Source organism: Carassius auratus, chromosome 31 (genome assembly GCF_003368295.1).
Source record: "Carassius auratus strain Wakin chromosome 31, ASM336829v1, whole genome shotgun sequence".
In the NCBI taxonomy this organism is placed as follows: Eukaryota; Metazoa; Chordata; class Actinopteri; order Cypriniformes; family Cyprinidae; genus Carassius; species Carassius auratus.
In genome coordinates, this window is record NC_039273.1 from 23890422 (window position 1) to 23913745 (window position 23324).

A 23324-nucleotide genomic window follows, 5' to 3' on the forward strand; every position below is an offset into this window, starting at 1 on the left:
GCACTTTTGACAGAGTGAAAAATGGCTCGTTTTATGTCAAATGTCTTTGGCCATCTGGTTAGGTAGGTAGCATGGTAAATTTTCTCTCCTTTTAGCTTCCATCTGCCTCATACCAGTGGTGTTTACACATGAATGCAAAACAAATAGTGGTTTAATAAAGAAATTTCATATTCCTCAACGCTTGATGTCATAACCAGATTATTTATATACAATTCTCCCTTGTTAATAATTTATAAATAAATGAATTGTACATTTTAAATGTTTTATATATATATATATATATATATATATATATATATATATATTATTAGTATTATTTTACATGGGGGCTGACATGTTAAAACCATCGGCTGCATATTGTTCATGTTTATTGGACAATTTCAATCAAAAAAAAAAAAAAGAGGCTGACTGACTGCAAGTAGAGCAATGGAATTTGTATCAATATATAATTGCATATGTATATATAATTAACTAATTGATTTAAAGTAATCTGATTATATACTGTACATAAATCATTAAACAGTTAAAACTGTCATATTGGAATGGGATAAATTACAGCACTTAAAGCACTTAAAGCTGCTTGCACTTAAAGCTGCTTTATCCTAATCTTTCCCCTTTAAACACGCACACACACACACACACACGTTTGTTTTTGTGAAAAGTGGGGACATCCCATAGGCGTAATGGTTTTTATTCTGTACAAACTGTATATTCTATCGCCCTTCACCAACCCTACACCTAACCCTAACCTTCACAGGAAACATTTTTACTTTCTCAAAAAAAATAAAAAAAAAATAAAAAATACAATTCTGTATGGTTTATAAGCATTTTGAAAAATGGGGACATGGGTTATGTCCTCATAAGTCACCCTCTCCTTGTAATACCTGTGTCATACCCATGTAATTATAAAGAGTTGTGTCCTGATATGTCACAAAAACAAGAGCACACACACACACACACAAACACATTTACTTCAAGGATAAGGCAAGACTGATTTGTACTTTTTACTTTATGAAGACTGAAAATAAATTATATTTAAAATCCCCTGAGGCTTCAGTTGAATGAATGTAGTGCTGATATATACAGTAGCACTCCTTAATCCTCTCTTTTGTTCTATTCTAGCCCTGTATTAAACAGAAAGGTGCTGGACAAAAAAGGCTGTTAACTAACTGACTGACTCATCTCAAAGTTAGGCATGCAGTATCTCATAGAGCTTTATTGTACATTAAAAAGAGAAATATATATTGAAACGGACTGTGCTGAGGATGTTTTTTTTAATGTTTGTTACATAACAGCTTCTCCGCAGTGTTTGATAATCATGACAGATCAGTCAAACATCTGCTCAGGAAGACACGTCTCCCCGGAGGATTTCGGTTTCAGAGAGGGACAGCACATTTACATATTTTGTGCATTTGGTCGATGGGCTGTTATTGCTGAGGGTCTGATTGTGTTGCAGGAGAAGAGAGCGGGAAAAAAGTGCTGAGTCATTGGTTTAATTATGCTAATGGACCGAGGGAAGAGGAATTAGTATTCATAGAGAGCATGTGGGAAAGACCACAGTCTGAAGAAATTAGTTAGAAAGCAAAGTATAAAATAGAGATCACTGAAAATATACAACAGAATAAGCGCTGATCTTATCTATCAAGACAGGAAATGAAAAGGATGTTGCCGGTATACATTTCTCTTGTTCATGTGAATGAAACCGGCTTGGTATTTTCTTTCATTTGTGTAATGATTTTTCCAGTTATTGCTAAATAGTTATTGGAGTTCATTTTACAACAAACTTTCAAAAAAATTCCCATATAATCCACTGTTATCATTTCTCTGTAATTGTGTGTGAAATGTTCTAGCAGTTTCTGAGTGAAAACTGTCCATACTCTCATTTTTATTTTTCTGTATAGTTTGTTTCATCTGTTTCTATTGACAGACTCTGCTTTACAGCAGGGCTGCTGCTTACATTAAGAATTTCATCAGTATTGGGTTGGCATATTGCTTATCTGAAGGATCATAATAGATTGAAGTAAATCATTGATCACCGGGGAGAAATATGGCAAATGGCAAATGAGGAAATATGAAGCAATCAAAAGAAATCACAACTACTTCCTCCAGCACAGAGTTTTATTAAAAAATAATTTCCTCTATTTACCCAATAATACGGATGGGTATTTGTTTCCTCAATGAGTGTGCAGCACGCAAGCAGACGGCTGTGAATTTCGAGGTGATGTCAAATGAATACTTTATTGAGTTTGCCCGCAGCACTTCTGAGTTAATATACACTGATGCCTTTTCGTGTGTGTGAGTGTGTTGGACTCACAGTCATGCATCAGAGCACCATGTACACACTGAGCGAGGGGAGGGTACCAGGTGCAGGATGTGGGGTCTATGCATCCACTCCCACACACTTTTTTTGTCACTATGCCCACTCAGACTTTGCCAGCCCCTCCCAACAGGACAGGGAGACCCCTTTCTGCCTGTGTGTGGATGAAATCCAACGAAATCAGGCTCTCTGCAAGACACAGCTCAGTCTAGCACAGACTCCAACAGCGTTTGCTGCTAGCACTGGCTTAGAGTCTTTTCCTCGTGCACTGAGCTAATTGGGGTGAACATCTTATGGAGATCAAGTAGGAGTATTTGGATATTTAATGAAGTGGGAAAATGCAGGATAGGAGGCTTGTTTCAGAGGGTCCAGGGGTGAAGCCCCCGCCCGAAATGGGGTTCTTCTCCACGCCTCTCACCCGGCCGGGTAACAACATCTTCAGCACCGTCCAGCAGCAGGACTACTCTGCTATGATCTGGCTTAGAAGAAGAGATAGAATGGAACGGGTAAGGCTGACCTTTAACGACTGACTGCTGATATTGATACTAACTGCTGACTGCTGCCCTTTTCCCCTCAGCACAGAAACCATCTACCTGTACCATGAAGGCACACACAACACACACTGTCCAGACCCGGGTGGAGTGGGCAGGTCTGTGTGTCTACATGGAGAATATATATATATAATTTGACACTATACAACTGCAATTAATTGACTGGAATTTCATGTTTTCTGAAATAACTGAGGCTATATGTCAGAAGCAGTCTCAAGTTTTGATTTTTGGAAATGAGCTGAGAGAACATGTTCAAGTTCGGCTTGTAATGAACCAGACTGTAAATTGAGCATATATAGACAAACACACACACACACACACATACAACCAACAAGCACAACTCATGTTCTGTAATCCAGGATTTCCTTAGGGTTTGTGTATGATGGAATTAGTACCACTTGGGACCTATCTTTGCTAATCCTGAGCAGATCATTTAGCCTGGAGGGTCTAACCATTTTTCATTTAAGTAAAAACTATATATTTTTTATGATACAAATAAATAGATAACTTCACATATCTCCCAATCACAACATACACACCAACTTTTAATGTTCAACATGATATTCAATGAAAAAATAAAAGCAAATATATCACCCATACACGATTACAAAATATTGCTTTATTATATAGATTCTGAACATTATTCATTTATATTACATTATTTGAAATAATTCATATTCTAATTATTTAATAATTACTATTATAAATAGACTGTAATTTTAAATGAGACCACTTAACATCAAAACAGTCGACTCTCACAATGCTGATGTTTAGATGAAACAGCTGATCAATAAATGTGCTGAAAAGAGATTTAGTGCCATCTATGCTCAAGATGAAAATTGTTGTGTATGTTTAATATTGTTCCCATTTTACAAATAGACAAAATATTACATGTTATTCTTTAAAGTCGTTAAATGTATTATTCATTATATTTATGGAATGCTTAAAATATTGCATTAAAACATACAGTAAAACATTTAGGTGACAGGGCTTAAGCAGTCTCTCTCTCTCTCTCTCTCTCTCTCTCTCTCTCTCTCTCTATATATATATATATATATATATATATATATATGCAAAAATTATGCATTATTTAAATTGTAAAATATGCAGATTTAAATACATATAGAAACATTAGTGAAACATTGTATTACAGAAATTAGGATCTAGAAAGTATCCTAATGGTCCTAAAAATAGGTTCCGTTTTCTGTATGCAAAAAGTCATTTTTTTTTAACTCTTTCAGATTCCTTTGCATTTGGGCTGATGTGTGGTGATGTTGCAGTCTGCAGTAAACTAGAGCTTTTCTTCGTGTCTGTTAGCTGTTTATCATAGCAGACATTCTCATTTGGCTTTCTGGGTTTCTCTCTATATGTCTTTCTCTCTCTTAGTGAAATGAGCCATGCGGGAGTTGCAGGGAGGGAAGTGTGCAGTGCTCTGCTGTCCCTGATAAGAATTGATTACCTTCTCTGCTTCTCTGTTGCTGTGTTTCTTTTATATAAATATAAATCATGCTCAGTGCCTAATCTTCTCCTTCTACCTAAAACCAAATTACATAACCAGGCCACTATACCTTGAATGTCAAACCTTTGGCTGTTGTAAAAATGTAGTGCGTGATCAAAGCAGGGGTTTCATTCCTGGCTCTATAGATCTTGCTGTATAAATGAGCTCTGATTAGTCTTTGGGTTCACACTGAAGTCTTTGCGATAAAGCTTTGGATGTTTTAAGTATTCTGGTCAGGAGTGACATCTTGTCTTTAGACAGCCTGATCTCTCTCTTTCTCTCTTTCAATCTCTCTCTCTCTCTCTCTCTCTCTCTCTCTCTCTCTCTCACTCACACACACACACACACACACACACACACATTGCTTTACAATAAAAAAAATAAAAAAATACAAATATATATAAAAAATAACTGCTTAAGCCCTATGAAAATCATGATTTACTGTATGTATATGCATAAATATAAAATACATGATATGATAGGTACCTCGGTTTTAAAGGTTCGGTTCATTTTCGGTACAGTAAGGGAAAGAAATGCAAACATTAAACTGCAGGTTGTTCATTACTATAAACTTTTTTTTTTACAATTTGTTTACACTTTTTTAAAATACTTTTTAATAAAATATATGTAAAATAAAAAAGAATAAGAAATAAAATACTGTTGCAAAGATCTCCACTAAATAAAATACTCTCAGTCTCAAACCAATATCATATAATAAAAATTATAAAATATAATGAAAAATGTAAATAAATAACTATGATTAGAGTGCAGCATTACCAATCCCAGCTTGTAGGCCTGCTCATTTTTAAAAAAAAAAAATATAACTTTTTCCAAAGTGCAAAGTGCAGCATCAACAGTTTCAGTTTTTAGACCTGCTCAGATTTCGTTATTGCGTTGGCCCGATCGGAATTAAGAGCAAAGGTCTGTTTATATGCCCACGGGAGCTGCATTTGAATAACAATAATTTTTTTCCTAGTTGTAGTGATGTTCACACTCGCGCGATGCCTTTTGAAAACCTTAGAATCAGCTGCAGGGCGGGATTTGCGCTGAACGCAGAGACTTCTGACACTTAATATGTTCGTTTGGAAACACGAAAATGTACCTATGTTCCGCACAAAAAATATTGGATTTGGTCATTCAGTACACACGTGCACCGTACCGAAAGCCCTGTACCGAAACAGTCCGGTACGAATACACGTACCGTTACACCCCTAATATATATATATATATATATATATAAACAGTAGGATTTCATTAGCTTAACAATTTGTAGATTATTTTCAATTTACAATAGTTTCAAAGATCATTCGATCAGATTTTAAAATTCTAAAGTTTATAATAAGAGCTATAAAGCAACAACCAAGGAGACATTAATAATTTCTTGCATACTGAATATCCATCCAGTATAAGAAAGAATAAGATAAGAAAGAAAATAAAAAGCTTTTTTCCAGGCTAGGATGCAATAAACCTACTTGTGTTTGCTTTTAAGAACCATAGAAAGGGAGATATTCAGTATAAGAAAGAAAATAAAAAGCTTTTTTCCAGGCTAGGATGCAAGAAACCTACTTGCTTGCCCTCTCCAAATAATCAAAGAAAAGGTTCCAGACCTTGTTTCTCTTTTTTTTTTCTTTTTTATAAAAATAATGAGACCTTGTTCAGTGGGGCCTGCTTCTTCAATACAGGCACAGTGCTTTTATGAGTCTGTCATGTGGAACATCCCCATTTATATCAATTTTTGATCTTCCTGTGCAACTATACCGGGTGAATTATGCCCTTTTATCAAAGTCAACCTGACCGTTTGCTGTTTCCCTGGGTTTAAAGTGTGACATCCTGCAGACAGGAGCACAGCATATACACTGATGGGTCTCAGTATGTGTGACGCCCACACACATTCACTGACCTTAAAACACACACACATGCACAGCAGGGGCGAATGAGTCAGGCATTAGAACGGGAGTGATTCTGACATCCCAGAAAAAGGCCCTCATGAAAATCACAGCCATGTTCATATTGATTAATGATACATGCAACATGCATTGTTACAGTCCGATCGGTTTCTGAACACTGTGTCATGCAATCGGAGCTCTCTTCTTACAGACGGTTTCAGTTCTGTCCACTAATGACGCTCTTCTGCCAGAGGTGTTGCTATGGATCAGATGCTTCAGCTTCAAGCTTTTGTCCTGGATAAAAGTTTAAGGATGCTGAGAATGTGACCTCCCTTGATTTTGACAGCTGTTGTCACTGGGAAAGATGGAGTTATATTGAAAATGGTCTCTGTTCAGTAAACCAGATGACAGTGGTGTGATGTACTGGGTTGAAGCTCAGATCTGCTGATTGGTCTGTTACTGAAGAGAAGATTACTTCAGGTGGTCTGTCCCTATAATCAGGCCCAGACAGACTCTATACATTATTTCTGTTTTTCTGTACTGATAGAAGTGAAAATCAGCCATTGTGAAAAGATGCACTTAATTGTACTGAATTTACACTTGTAGTCTATTAGCAAAAAAAAAAAAAAAAGAATAAAGAAAAAGAAAAAAGTTTTACTTTAAAGTACATTTTAAATAATTTGTTAATAAGCTTTTGTAATACTTAAAGTAGTTATTTTGATGTGTTGACTAACATTAAAGTGCAGGTAAAGTATTTGATAATAAATGTAACTGTAGTGTGTTATTTAATATGATGTTTTAATTTCATATATTTTAAATGTACTAAATTTAAAATATTATTTTTTAGGTTACATTGTTTCACCAGTAGGTGGCGAAAAGTGACTGTCTTTATGCGTGAGATTGTATGCTCCATTCAACAGATTTGTTCAAAACACTGATCTGTTCAGAAGCAACTAAGTGACTACATTATTCAGAATCACAATCAGAAAGAACTTTATTGCCTTATATGCTGATTAACTTTATATGCTTACGCATGCAAGGAATTTGTTTTAGTGACATAAGCTTCCAGTACACAGAGACAGCCACACAGACCAAAAAATATTAATAAGTTGTATATACAATTATTATATGCCATAAATGATAATGCAATAGGATGTTAATGAGTGAGATTAATGGAATACCACCTACGGTGTGTTTCTTTGAGATGCGTGATGGTTCTGCTATTACTTTGCATTTTGTAAGACAGAAACAACTAGACATGGTACTATGCAGTCATTTATATGTGAGAAAACTGTGAATTTAAATAAATAGTCCACCGAAAAACGAAAATTTGCTCACTCTCAGGCCATTCAAGCTTTAGATGAGTTTGTTTCTTCATCAAAACAGATTTTAACAGAAATTTAACATTAACATTAAAATTTAACATTACATCACTTGCTCAACAATGAGTCCTCTGCAGTGAATGGGTGCCGTCAGAATGAGAGTCCACATATACTCCAGTCCAAAAGTTAAAGTCTTGTGAAGTGAAGGCATTTCTGGCCAAAATGTGAGTCAGTAATCCATAATAATCCTGTTGATCTGTTGCCTTCAAATTATCTTTTCTTTATCAGCAAATATTGATGTTTTGCTGACATTTCTGCTTTAGGTTCTAAACTATTAGATTTACAGATTATGTTTTTTTTGTGTGTGTGTGTTTGTGTAGCATTTCAGAATTACAGTGCCAAAGTCTAAAATAAGTTTTCCTCCTGGCCACATAGGGTCCTCTGTCAGAGAAGGACACAGTCAAGTTTGCTTTCCTCATTTCTATTATATATTACACCCTGTCTGCTGCACCTCTCCCTTGAGAAATGACTCACCTAGTATTGTCTGGGCCATCAGCCTCTTTTTCCTCTCTCTCAGTTTTTAATTCAGCACATTTTATTGCTTCAAAACTTTTCTGCAATTATTCAATCAATATGGGACTTGTAGGAACAGTCATAAATTATACAATGAGTGCTGTTGGCTTGTGCAAAACTCTGCCGTGATACAAAAGTGTTGTTGATGGTTCCAGACCTGTTATGCAGTTGCTAAGTTGTTCTAGGTGGTTACTATGTGGTTGCTTAAGTCAAAAGAACTATGATATCTTTGATTTTCAGGTTTCTAGCCATCAGTGTCTATGGGATTGTTTTCATGTGTATGTGTCAACAACACAACTGGTGCAAGATAATTTGCACTCTTTTATCTAAATGTATCATCCATATCATCATCCATCCATCCTTTCTACTGTATGTACAAAGTACATCTGCTGTGCAGTGATGGAGTGCTTGGCGTTTTGAGGTGAGAGGCTCAGCTGTAACTAATGGACGTCACACTGACAGTGACCTCTATTCTGACATGCGGTTATATGTGCAGGGTCATTCCCACTTCGTTTCGCTCTCGTTTCCTTTACTGAAAAGTTACGCAACGGATGTCCCAAAACACAGGTGCATATATCTCCTGTCTAACATCCTGCCAGCTCTCCTCAATGCATCACCAGCGTAAGTGCAATCAAGTCTTGCAGTCTGTCAGCGTCTAATTTTATCAGACTGCTTTTGCTGACTCTAAAGTGGTCAAGAATGGGAATTAGTTGCTTTTAAATACGCTTACTCCACAAACTCCAGTCTGTGATCACAGGACTGAGAAGAGTATAAACTGATTTAAGAAGGTGATATCTTGTTAAGCAAGGATACAAATCCCAGAGAAGGAGGTTGCCGGTATCCCATGAGCACAGGCAGTAATTAACAGTCTATAAGTGAGGTGAGATTCAGCAGGAGTCTCCTGCTGTATGCAGCATATGCTCTATTCCATTGCAATAGTGTTCCAGGAACATTTGCGGAGTGATTCCAGTGAAAACTTTGATTACTTCAAGGTCTTGCCCTTTTTTTTTTTTTTTTTTTTTGCATATATTATACCTCAAATGAGCCTGGAACAGCTAAATGATTTAAAGCATAACAACACTCTTTTCCTTTGCTCTAATGCACAGGTTCTCAGCCTATTTGACTCGACAGTCCCCCATGTCCAACACAATATATCAACTAAACAATATAGATATTATTCTCAATATAGGTAATCAATGGCAATATAGATAAATTAATTAACCACAATTTATTTTGTGGGGTCTCGTTTTGAAAAAGTCAGCAATGGATGTTAAATTAAGATTTCCTTTTTGAATTTCTCTCCTATAGGAGTTGCATACTGGTGAATCAGTCTCGCTTGATATATTTGACTTACCAGGCAGATTTAACAATCCTAATTTAGACACAAATTAGACATTAGAGCACGAGGATAGAGCTACAAAATTGAAGTTAGAAAGCTTAGTCTGGATAATTGGTCTTTGATGAGAAAAATGTGAGCTTTCTAACCTTTGCAGACTTAAGTAAGTAAGCTCAGTTGAGACATAATTGACATCTATTCTGAAACACTTTTAGAGATTACTGAGATCTTATTTCTCATGAGAACAATCTAAGAAGCAGGAGAATTAAACAAAAGTCTCAGTTTGCTTTCCATTGAATGTAATTTGCATGTAAGAAGACAAGTATTAAATAGATCAACTCTAGGATTTTTCCTTCCTATGGGAACGTATTTCAGATTCTGAGATTGCATGAATCACATAACGGTGACTCCAATAAACATGACTTTACTTGATAGATTGGTTCACAAGCTGGCCGGATAGTTGTAACAATGCTGAATTATTTATAGGGGGAACGTGTCAAGCACATTTATGCTTGCGCTGAACTTCCTTCTGCTGTGAAAAAAGAAACAATACCTTAGAAGTGCTTAGAGTCAGAAGATTGTGTTTTATATCATGCTTTTTTTTCCCCTCCTTGGCTTTCTTCTGCTGAAGCCAAATCCATTTGCACTGTGCCGGCAGAGTTTTGGTTCACAGGGCAGGTGAGAATGATGCAGAAGGGAGGGGGATTGTTCTGTATTAGCCCAGCATTGGACGTTTCGAGAGAGGGAGTGGACTGTGTCTTTCTCTCTCTCCTCCTCTCTCTTTCTCTGTCTCCATCACTATGGAGTTGAGGCGAGGAAAGCACACAGGCAGTGGAAGCATGCATGATCTCAGGGTGCTAAAACAAAAGGCACACTATCTATCACCCACTATATCATTCCGTGGACTTGCACATCCATTACAGTGATGAGCGTAAGAGAGAGGCTGAGTGCGACACGTTACCAAGGAGACTACATTGATGAAATGCACTAGCATCTTGTTTTCAGTGTTTCCTGAAGTCGGAAAGGAACTTAAAAAGCTGTTATGCCAGGCTCTGCCACTCAGGAGAACATCATGAAGGTGAGGCTTAACTTTCACTTCAGGCTCCAAAACCCCATCAGAATATTTCTGATGAAAGTCTGCATTTAAATTGATTTTTTCTTTTCTTTTGCTCAGCTGCACAGAATATAATTTATGGGTGAATCATAAAACTTTCAAGAAATGTTTGGGTCATTTCATCCCCCATAAAGGCGGGGGTGGGGGGGGGCAAGAAAAGTAAACTATGTTTTGTACATATGTATATATAATGGTATTTTCTGATGTTTTTAACAGTAATGGTACATTTCTTTTGTAGAAAATATTTAAGAAAGTATTCTTTATTAATATAAAAATAAAATGTAAATGTTCATATATTATATTATATTATATTATATTATATTACAATGTGAAATATGTCCTGAACATAGTGAGAATTTAATAGTTTTGTTTTGTATATTTAATTTATTTTAATTTTTTCAGGGCTGTGTACAATTGTGTATGTTGTGTATGGAATTAATTTTATTTTATTTAAAAAAAAACACATGGAAATGTTATGTGTATAGTTATTTTTTAAATTATTTTTTTATAGTTAATTTTAAGGTCAATTTCTCTATGTATTTTGTTTTGTTAGATGATAATATGTTTTGTAAAAATATTTTTTCTCTCTTGTTGATACAGCTTGTACAGTATGATTTACAGTAGTCTGACTGAGCTGCATGTCAGGTAGTTTTGATTGAATGTTAAAGTGCTTAACTCGGCAAGACTGAAGTGTGAAAAGTAGCAGATAATGTTGGAAGGAGCAGCACATCGTCCTGTCAATCAAAGCCATCAGCACAGACAGCTCGATGCAAACACAGCATTTATTTGACATATTTCCCTTCGGGCGGAGAAAGCCAATGTTTACAGACAACTTTATTTCTTCCACTGCCTCTGGCAAGACACAGATTTAATTTTTATTACAGCGGAACAAATTTAACATATCATTTGATTACTGAAGTATTTCCTTTTAGCTTCTAGAAAAAAAAATACTGAAAAACTAATGGATTCAAAAGATCACATTCTCTTAAAGGTCTGAAAACCCCCAATAACTTGTAATGGCTGAAATAAACACTACTTCAGTATTACATGTACTGTACTTAATTATTTTTCCCAAATTATTCTGAAGTAATTTTAACTTCTTCAATGATACATCAAACTTAACATAAAGTAAAGTCAGTCATGACTGTATGAGTGTGTAAGCGTATTAAAGGGGACACTAATTGACCGAATCCATTTTAACTGTAAGAAGGTTAATGCCTTGCATTAATCTGCTTGCTTTGTGTACTCTCTGCTCTTTAATTAAACTTCACTTTGCTTGTTTCCTTAAGAGGAAAATGATACATGATGTCTATGTCACTCAGCAGACAGCTGTGAAGCCGGGACTCTGATTGAGGCCAGCAGATGGGATGGGAAACAGTCTCTCTCAGGAGAGATATGTTCAGGAAGTGCAGTGCTAAGCAAAAATCAAGTCACTCGTGTGCACTTTTTTTAGAGGGAAAATCAAAAGTTCTGAGTTTGACTTTCTGCCTTTGGCCATCAAAGATGACAAAACACCATAATTCTTCAGTGTACAAAATTAAACAAAATGGCCTTAACATACACTATTGATATATTTCCATGAACTGAATATGCCCAACATTACAACTGCTTTTATCTGTAGTCTATGTCTTTTTTTCTGTTACATTGTGTAGATATGTTCATTGTTTTTGAGGATGATGACTCTGATGCAAACAGAAACCTGGAAACATTTTCTCATATAAACTATTATTCAGTTGTCTAATGATCACCAGGGGCTTCATTTATTTACTCAAAAATATGGTAAAAAGAAAATAGATTGTGAAATATTACAACAATTTATAGTCACTGCTTTCTATTAGAATGGGTTATTTATTCCTGTCATGGTATAGCTGTATTTTCAGCATCATTACTCCAGTCTTCAGTGTCACATGATCCTTCAGAAATCATTCCAATATGCTGATTTTTCTGCTCAAGAAACATTTCTGATTATCATCAATGGTTGTGCTGCTTAATATTTTCTTTGATAAAATTCTTTGAAAAATAGAAATGTCTTCACTGACACATTTAATTAATTTAGTGCACCCATCCTGAATTAAATTTCTGAACATGCTGACCTCAGACTTTTGAGCCTTTACCTTCTGTATAACAAAATTCACGTGGAAATTTGACGGAGACACTCTATCATCCTCTCAGTCGTAAAATGTAATTATAGTTAAAGATTCAATTTTGAATACAATAAATCTTGACCCTGCACATTTATACTGTCACCAAAGTCAGAAACCCTACATTAATCATTTCAACAAATAAGTCAAGACAAACTTATCTAAAACCTGGTATATGAAAATATAATTGGCAGACCCTTCTTTGTATGTCTTTTGCAGTCCCAGCAGAAATGCATTGCTGTGTTTGCACTGGTTTGCTGCTTTGCTGTCCTGGTGGCTCTGATTTTCTCTGCTGTGGACGTCTGGGGAGAGGATGAGGATGGTGTCACTGAGGAGAACTGCAGCAAAAATTGTCGGTAAGAGGCAGTGGTCACAGATCATGTGCTTATGATGTTATTTTCTGTAGTACATATGGTAAACAACAACCCAAAAAGTACACATGGGAGCACTGCATATTCAGCTCTGTGTTTTGTACCTTTGGCCAACATGAGCTTTTTAATTGTATCTTGGCAGTGCATCATCTTGTTTAAGAATATTTTTAGACTGGGTTCAGCACAACATGAGGGTCTGCTAAATGAATAATGTAATATAATGTAAATCATTATCATTTTTCTTCAAGACTTGTATGTTTTTGAGAATAATATGCAACAGTGAATCATACATTGAATCATACGTGAAAGGAAATTATGTTCAATTTTAATTTCATGTTGACTTCAATATGTTGAACATATTCCACAAACTAACATCTCCTGCTCTTAGCATTGTCCTTGTGGAGAACGTCCCAGGGGAGCTGTCATTCAACCCCAATAATTCAACCCATCTCCCACTTACCTTGGGTCTCAACCATCTTTTGGACCAAGCAAAACTATCAGTTGAGATAGTGTCGCCATACTGGGCTCTGACCTCCAATGATCAGGGGTCACAGCTTTATTCTTCTTATCAGGTTAGTTAGCCAACATTTATCCTGTTACGATTAATGGGCGAATATGCATCATCAACACTTGTATATGCTTTTTGAGATGTTTTAGCAATTTATAAGTGGTAAAGATTTAGCGCACATTCACGGTGCCCCTAAAAGTACATTGTATAAAGGTTAAAAAAAATAATATATGTTTTCAAGTTCTCTCACAAACCTTTTGCATTCCCCCAGAAACTTTGTTTTCACCATTCGAGAGATGAAAATTGTTTAATGAGAGACTGCAAAGTTTCCTGGAGGAACAAAAAACATGGAGGGAAAAATATATTTCAATGATTGTGTGTTCTCTCACAAACCTTTTGCATTCCCCCAGAAACCGTTCCATTCACCGTTTGAGAGAACACAAATGTGTCCCTGGACCACAAAACCAGTCATAAGAGAGATTTACCTGAAAGCTGAATAAATAAGCTTTGGGATACTTTGGATATCTTAGGATATGACACTGTTTGGCCGAGATACAACTATTTGAAAAACTGGAATCTGAGGGTGCAAAAAAGTTCAAAAAAGTTCTTAGCAATGCATGTCACTAATCAAAAATTAAGTCTTGTTATGTTTACAGTAGAAATAAAGTACAAAATACCTTCATGGAACATGTTCTTTACTTAATGTCCTAATGATTTTTGTCATAAAAGAAGAATCATTTGTAAATTATATGGGTGTAGCTTCCGGTCTCATTTGCGTCCAGCTATTTTCAGCTGTACAAAACAGGGCTGAGTTTCCCAAAAGCTTTGTAAGCCTAAGAAGTTCGTAAAAACAATCGTATGGCTGTTCTTAATATTATGGTCTGTTTCCCAAAAGCATCACAACTTAAGTTGCACTTGAAAATCACCGTAGATCTACGAGTGCTCTGGAGTAATCATAAAGCCCTAAGTGCATCGTAAGAAGACAGTTTTATGCAGTCACTTGCAGGACAATCTGCAGATTACACCTTTAACTTTTTTTTATATTAATTTATAAATTAAATTATTAAAAAGGGCAGAAAATATTGAAATACACATTTAAATTAAATGACTGAACAAACAAACAAACAAAAAAAGAAGTAATGTAGGAAATGCTTCAAAGACTTGGGGGGGTGTTATGTCAATGATTTGCTGAAGTGCACGAAAACCAGCTATGGAATAACGTCTCTCTCTATATCTTTCTCTATACTGTACATAAATAAAGACATTTAAATAAATGTATGCATTTAGCAGACGCATTTCTCCAAAGCGACTTACAGTGCATTCAGTTTTTACCTAACATAATATACTAAGTATATAAAATATATTATATATTATTATGTAAAGTATAATAGTATACACTATAATATAATATAATATTGTATTGTATTATAGTTATTATATCCAAGTTGTCTGTCTGGAACGCAGCATTAGGTTAACGTTAATAACCGATCATTTACTACAATTAAGAGCCATTCTGTAAGGTGACATTTCAGCACTTGACAAACGGATAGCGACTCCTAAGTAGCACTTAAAGCACAGCTACGTGCGACTGTGTTAAGTGCATTTTTGGGAAACGCACATTAAATAATAACGAATGATTGCAAAATGACTCGTAGAAAACGCTCTTAAGCGCTAAGATCAACCGTTATCGGGAAACCCGGCCCAGTTCGTTTTGCTGCTTGATACTGTCAATTGATGTGTCCTATAATATTATTTTAATCTGTTTAATCTTAATTAAGAACACACTGGTTTGTAATGCAAACAGTTTTACCGTTTACTGCACATTTTATTCTCCTCATCATTTACCTACAATGGCTAATGAAACAAACGGAAGTCTCACCCAAAGGCTTACTTCTGCATTGAGGAAAAAGGTGGATAGAGGACTCGTTTACAATACAATCGGAGCACATTCTGAGTTTGAGAGGGGTGGGATGTTCAGACATGGTCAAGGCAGTTTAGCGAATCACAACATACTGAGCCAGCTGACCAATCTCAGCCCATTGCATATTTCTGAGGGAGGGGCTTCATAATAACTTGTAATTTGTCAGAGAAGGGACAAAACGGTCTGGAATAAAGGTAAATTATGTGAAGAATAATGCATTTTTTTAAAAAACGAACACATGTTGGACTGCACCCCATAAACACAATCAAGGCTAGAAAAAAAAACATTAAACCACCCCTTTAAGACTTTAGTGGTCCAGGTTCACAAATGTTTTAACAGAGACTGCAAACCCCAAATAAACTTTCTTCGAGAGAATGTAAATGTTTTGCAAGAGAACAGACAAAATTTGTTACTGAATGCAAAAGCATTGATATATTTTTTCTTCCATCTCATTTTTTTTTTCATTCCCATGTCTCCTTAGGGGCTCCGTACAAAGGTAATCTAAATTTTAAATTAGGAAAATGAGTATTCACAATAAATTATCAAATTATTTTTTTCCTGTTTGAAACTACGAAGCTGCTTTGACACAATCTGTACCTACTTTCTACTTATGATTATACATCTAAAATATCTGATTTATTGTCAATGGCATATACTACACATGGCTTTTTCTATTTTCTAGGGTCAGTATTTGTTTCAGAGATTGTTAAGCCTGAAGTCTCGAGGTGTCAGATTGAAGATTGTTAGTGACCAGCCCAACTCCATTGAGCTGAAGAGCATGTCTGACCGCTGTGAGTGAACTCAAATCTCTCCAGTTAATGTTAAGAGATGCATTGATTTCTGTCTGCTGAAGTGCTGAATACAGTACTTAAACAGTTCTCTCAAGGCAAAACACTGTAAGATCACACACACAGGCATCCATCTGTGATAAACTTTTTAACTTGTCGGGCTTTTTGCTTCTCCAGTCCCTCAAGGCTGTGCACGAGGTCAAAACATCATGAATGTGGAATATTGTTTTTGCCAGAGTTGAATAGCAGAGATCTCTCGTTAAGGTTAACAGTTAACAGTGCTTAACAGTTCCCAAACCATTGCCCAAATGGCTGTCTGTCTCTCCCAGATGCAGAAGTGCACTACGTCAACATGACGGCCCTCACCAGAGGAAGACTGCTTTCCTCATTTTGGGTGGTGGACAGGAAGCATGTTTACATTGGCAGTGCTGGCATGAACTGGAAAGCTCTGTCCAAGGTAAAGAATTTCAACCATTTACGGTGGCCTCGAAGAGTACTTGCATGATATATGAGTAATATTGCAAAACATAACCAAATATGAAACCTGGGAGCATTTAAGTGCCAGTCACACGACACTCTTTGTTCCTCTGACATCCATACATACACATGCAAGAGAGAATTAAATGGAAACGCAAGATCATTCAAATTTTTCTGTATTCCAAAGTTCAAGTTTGATTAACTTATATAAATCGTTTGAATGTATTATTTGTAGATGTTTTTTTTTTAAAGTGCCCCTATTATGCTATTTGAAAGGTTAATTATTTGTGTCCCTAACAACATGTTACATGCATGCAAGGTCAAAAACATTTTATTATAATATGTATTCACATTTACCTTATTTCTCAACGACTCTCAAACTATTCTTTCAAAGGTTCATCTTTCCAAACCCCTCCTTTGCATGAGGCTACTCTGCTCTGATTGGTCTGATGACCCAGTCTGTTGTAATTGGTCTACTGCGCACAGCACATGTTGGAAATGGAACTTAGTAAAGACCCAAACAGTAATGGTATATGCGTTAACTGAACACAGACATAGAGACCTACATTTGCACTGAGCATGTACACAACACAACAAAACACACAAAACTACATATTTTGCACGCTCGACAGAACATACAGTAACAATTATTAATCATACTTAGAGGTTGTGATTCAGAGGAGCCAGCTGCTCCAAACATACTGGGCACTGATCCGTCTTTCAAGGACATCCGTTTTAAGAATGCTGCATTGAATTCGCAGAGATTTGTGAAATAGTCATCAGTAAAATGATGAGAGCACAGCTAAATTTGGGATTATATGGCTGTGGTATCATAGTAAAGATACATTCTGATTTTTCATAGCATCATCCTTTGGATGTGAAAATAAACTGAATTTACTTCCGCAGAGCAGAGCAGAGTGTCTTATAGACATTATGTTATCCAAGTCAAGTCAAGTCAGGTCTGCTTTATTGTCAATTCTTCCACATGTGCAGCACATACATACAGAGAATTTAAATTGCTTTACTCTCTAACAGTAGACCAAAATACAGATAATTACAGACTAAATATAAAATACAACTATTCAAATAAGGGCATGTTTAAAAAAAGTAAAAATAAAAATAAAAATAAAATTCAGTTAAATTTAAGCAGCACAAGGCACATGGCAGATACAGTGGATTGCAAACCAGTGAAGGGAACAAACAGTGCAGATAAAATTATTGTAGTGCAAAAGAGCTTATTCAGACTGATTTAAAGTAACAAAAAGCTCAGAGAGACGTTTTTTTTATTTATACTGACTAAAGAGGTAGTTGAATGTGGTAATGAACAGACCAATGCTGCACAAAGTGACTGGTGCAGGTCAGAGTTACGGCATTTGAGGAAGGTTCAAGTTTTGACAGCATGTACACGCAGAATGTAGGTAGGTACAGTATTATGCAAATGTGATTCAAATATCAAAATGACTCGTTTAAGTGATTCAGAGTTGATTCATTCTTTTGAGAGACAATAACTTCATTTATGATGGTAATTTTCAAACATCCATAATGGGGGCACTTTAAAAAAAAAAAAAAAACATACATGCGATGTCATATTATGATCATTACTGTATCTAGAAATTCTGTGTGCAAAGTCTAGTGTGACCGCCACTTTAGTTCGAAGAAATATAGCACAAGAACATTTTTCAAGTAAAACTTTTTACATTTCATATTTAGATGTTGTGATATTCTCTCTCTACTCTTTTGTTTCAGCTGAAGGAGCTTGGATTAATAGTGTACGACTGTAGTTGTTTGGCTCTGGACATGCACAGGATCTTTTCTTTCTACTGGCAGCTGCAGTACAGGGACTACATCCCTTCAATCTGGTCCAAGAGAGTCACGGCCGTGTTCAGCAGAGACAAGCCGCTTCAGTTCAGACTCAACAATACAGACGCTTCTGCATATGTGTCGGTGAGATCAGTACATATATCTCTCTTCTTCATCTGACTCTGCCAGCTTACATCTATTTTTAAAATAAGACAAGGGATAGTTGCCACACATTTTACTCTGTTATCTTCAGTATCCTGCTACCAATTTCTCAGGGTAGATGTATTTTTAATGTTTGTGTGTGTGTGTGTGTGTGTGTGTGCATGTGTGTGCGTGTGTGTGTGTGTGTGTGTGTGTGTAAAAGTATTTAATTACAGTACTTAATAACACAATTGACATTTTATTGCACAAACATGTCAGGATCGATTATCCAGTTCCATGCACTTTGAAGTATGTTTGCATCTATGTCCATTCTACAGTGATTTTTAAGTAAACTGCTGTCATTGGTTCCACTGGATATAACTTGATTAAGGTAAATTCACTTACTCTGTCTGTAATTTATCCCAGTGATTTAAAAAAAAAAAAAGCAAATGTGCATCACATGTGAAGACACTGGCCATCAGATTCTAATTTGAGTGTAATGAATCTTGACTTCCTTCCAGCAACAGGATGTTTACTCGACACATCTGAGACATCCATCATTCCATTCAAATGAATTGTGCTCTAGTGTTTTAGGCTGCTGGGATACATTTCTAGCTCAGTGATAAAGTGCTTCTCCTGACAATTATTTATGTACACAGGCGGCCATCTCATTGCCTTACTCTGGTGTATTGGCCATACAAATTGAAGCTGAATTTTTTTTTTTTCATAGACATCACCAGAGCTGTTTTGCCCCAAGGGTCGAAGTAGAGATTTAGATGCCATACGTCATGTGATCCGAGAAGCTAAGAGATTCATCTACATTTCTGTAACTGATTACCTGCCCTTAGTCAACCGCAGCTTCAGAGGATCACCAATCATAAGGTAATGCTGGTTTTCACAGGCACAGAGTCATTTATATGTTTCAGCACTAAAAGTTGTTATAAAGGAAATTATCGATTTAGTGAGTTTTTTTAAAGCAAGTAAAAAACTGCCAATAAAAAAATGTAAAAATATATTTCTTATGACAAGACACATTTTAAAATAAAAGACACTATTTGGAAAATCGCTGAAACTTGAAAAGTCTCTAAAACATTTTAACATTTTGTGTAGTGTAAAGCTACGATATTTCTCAAGAAATTATGCTATATTGTATGCTTTTGTAATTTAATATTAATTAACTTGATTTTGGTTTACTTATTTTTTTAAGTAATTTTTTTTTTTTTTTTTTTATTATTAAATCTTGAAATCTCCTAATACAACATTCATTGTCATTATGTATAATGTCTTTTAGCAATCTTAAGAATATTGGATGATTTATTCAACTAATCACCTAATCATACAGTTTGATATAAAATATTGCATTTTAAACAAGTTTATTCAAGTTTATTCAAGTTTCCTCAATCAAGTCTTGTTCTTGAGACAAGACTTTTGACTTTTATTTTCATTTAATTATTCATGAAAACTATTGCAAATAAATAAATAAAAAACAAATCGAAATATCTGATATATATATATATATATATATATATATATATATATATATATATATATATATATATATATATATATATATATATATATATGTATATGTTGTCAGGTTTATGCATCCACATTTTTCAACCTAGGGGTTTCTCAAGTGAATCTGTCTTAAAATACATTTAGTTATTTTTTTACTTGAAAACTAAACAAAGATACTAAAAATAGATTTTTTTGATGTGCAAATCTTTGGATCTATTTATAAATGGACACATTTGCTCCTTTGAAGATTTATGACTTCTCTGTATACTACTTCCTTAAATCAACACTCATTAGGCCCATTTTATTTTTTGGTTCAGGTACTGGTCGCCAATAGACGAGATGCTCCGGGAGGCTGCAGTACTGAGAGAGGTCAAAGTTCGTCTCTTGATCAGTCTATGGACAGGTACACATCCGCTGACAATTAACTTTATGACGTCAATGCAGGCTCTATGCACAGGACTGCCAGTCTGCTCTATAGAAGTGGTGAGGAAAGAGTCAATTTGATTGATCTGTTTATATACGTAATCACAAACCCAAACATATATTTGTATATTTTACAAATAACTTATATTTTATATATGTGTGTCTGTTTTGACTCAGAGATTTTACAGAGGCAAGGAGCAGATGGGAGGATTTCAGCACAGGATAAATGAGAATAAATTTATGGTGACAGACAATGCAGTATACATCGGTAAGAAATCAGTCTCACAGACATTTAATTTAGTGGTTCACTGGCTCAACAAAAACTGTATATTTGTATTGCCAAAACCATACGAAATAAGTAATAATAATAATAATAATAATAATAAAAACACTAACACCAGTGCAAATGTAAATTAAATGTAATATTAAAAGGGATAGCAGTAAAAATTAACATAAAATAAACCTAAATATACAATAATTCAAAAAAATAAATATACGTAAAGTAATGAGTCATTTAACCAATTTTATTTTTGTCTTTCATTGTCATCTGTATCATAATAATTCGTATACAATTTATTGGATTTTAAATAAAATATTCGAATTTTCTGTCAATTAAGGGAATCTGGACTGGGTTGGCAGTGAGTTGGCTTTCAATGCAGGAGCCGGGCTGGTGATTCAAGAATCAGAGAATCAGCAGGAAAAGCAGAACTCGATTGTAGAGCAGCTGACTGCTGCTTTTGAAAGAGACTGGTTTTCACCCTACATAATAAACCTGCTCCCTGGCAGCACGACTCTACAGGAGAGCCAACATGGGAGGCAGAAACTGCAAGCTCTAAAGACAAAACCAAAGGGTAGAGGGCATGAATGAGCGGCTCCAGTTTCACTATGAAGCGGGACCAATAAGCCAAGGACTTTGTGCCTCAGAAAATCTGCGCCATGACTCTTACCATTTGAATTTTCAAATGCTGTCAATGGAACCAAAAAATAATCTCTGAAGGACTTCTGTGAAGGAAAACATTTTTGTGTATGCTTTCTTTTTAAAATTACAGCACTTTCAATGAAATCCTCTAAATCATTATATAATGCATGCTTGTTTGGATGAGAAACAATCAGTACCATTAACTGAGAACTGTGGAAATCATTTACTCCAATATTTAGACTTTTCATAATATTAAGAGACTCTGCTCTTTCGAGAAAGGGTATTGCCAAATTTCTATAATCATTCTGTAATTTTCTTTTCTCAAGATGTTCATAAGTCATCCTTTTTTAAAATCAAGCATATTTATACTGAAATGTATTTTTTCTTTTTTTAAATCTGCATATAAGCCAGCAAGCTTGCTGATTACATATGCGGCCTCATACTGTAGCTATCATCACTTTCTGACTGACTAGATATTATGGCACATATGACACTGTGTGTATGTGTGTGTATATTTATATATATATATATATATATATATATATATATATATATATATATATATATATATATATATATATACACACACACACACATATATATATATATATACACACACACACACACACACACACACACATATATATATATATATATATATACACACACACACACATATATATATATATATATACACACACACACACATATATATATATATACACACACACACACACACACACACACACACACACACACACACACACACACACACATATATATATATATATATATATATATATATATATATTGATTAAATGATGCAGCATGCACAGCCTTGCAGTAATGTACAATCATACACACAAGAAGAGACTGTTTTACATATTACTAACTTAAGCTTACACCCTTTAAATGTAGCTTTATAGAGTAGCTTTCATATGTAGCTTTATATATTATCCTTTAATTGACTGTTTTAACAGAACAGTAATATTTTTATTAAACAGTCACTGCTGATTGTTGATCTTACAATACAGATCATATATGTTGCATTTCTCAGTAGTTTATGGCCTGATGCTTTGCCTTATATACTGTATGCTGCCATAAACTGTAGCTGCTGTTGCTTTCTGGATGACTACCTCTTATGATAAAATGCATCTATGATTTACTGTATACATATAATCACACATAACAAAACTGCTTGCTGCAGCTTGGGTGACATATTGAAATGAATTATAGCCCCATGTACACAAAATACAGATTTTCTTACATGGAATGCACAATTTATGATGTTATTAACCAACTATTATAATTAAATATTAAAGAGTTCATAAAACATTGACTACCAGTTGTAAATAGGCAACATATGTCCCATTGATTTCTCACTGTTGTGGTTCAGTAATTTGTGTCAGAGTGTCAGCAAACTTCTCTCACAACCAAATCAATTTAAAGTCTCTCTTGGGGTAGAAATTTATGTGGCACATTCGAAGCAGTAACAAATTCCCTGAATTCCTTCATTCTTCTCACACATCATGAAAATCTAAACTGTTTCAGTTCTGACTCCCATTGTATTTTCCACAGAAAAAAAGAAAAGAATACAAGTTTTAGAAGGACATTTGAGAATTAATTAATTAATTAACTAACTATCCCTTTAATTTTACAATATTAATGTTGATTGATGAAATACTCAATGCTGAGATGGATCTGGTTTAAGCTAGTTAGA

General features: G+C 35.0%; 1 protein-coding gene across 2 annotated transcripts; it reads left to right on the plus strand.

The window, feature by feature from the left end:
- The first annotated feature begins 2370 nt into the window (after nt 1-2370).
- LOC113050944 (inactive phospholipase D5-like) lies at nt 2371-22080 on the plus strand. Of its 2 annotated transcripts, none has more exons than XM_026214429.1 (10): nt 2371-2823; nt 12958-13094; nt 13498-13681; nt 16221-16329; nt 16656-16783; nt 18550-18747; nt 19475-19626; nt 20580-20745; nt 20863-20953; nt 21303-22080. In XM_026214429.1, the coding sequence occupies exons 1-10, from the start codon at nt 2656-2658 to the stop codon at nt 21551-21553; spliced, it is 1584 nt and encodes a 527-aa protein (XP_026070214.1). In that variant the 5' UTR covers nt 2371-2655; the 3' UTR covers nt 21554-22080. The 2 variants fall into 2 exon arrangements, with proteins under 2 accessions (XP_026070214.1, XP_026070216.1); XM_026214431.1 differs by lacking the exon at nt 2371-2823 and adding an exon at nt 9472-10561.
- Nucleotides 22081-23324: the final 1244 nt, after the last annotated feature.

Excerpts from the sequence above, each read along its gene's own strand:
- LOC113050944 (XM_026214429.1), top strand. The coding sequence starts at position 2,656 with ATGCAGGATAGGAGGCTTGTTTCAGAGGGTCCAGGGGTGAAGCCCCCG. Across the intron at positions 16,784-18,549 it reads ACTGGAAAGCTCTGTCCAAG|CTGAAGGAGCTTGGATTAAT; the intron begins GTAAAGAATTTC and ends CTTTTGTTTCAG. Across the intron at positions 18,748-19,474 it reads ACGCTTCTGCATATGTGTCG|ACATCACCAGAGCTGTTTTG; the intron begins GTGAGATCAGTA and ends TTTTTTTCATAG.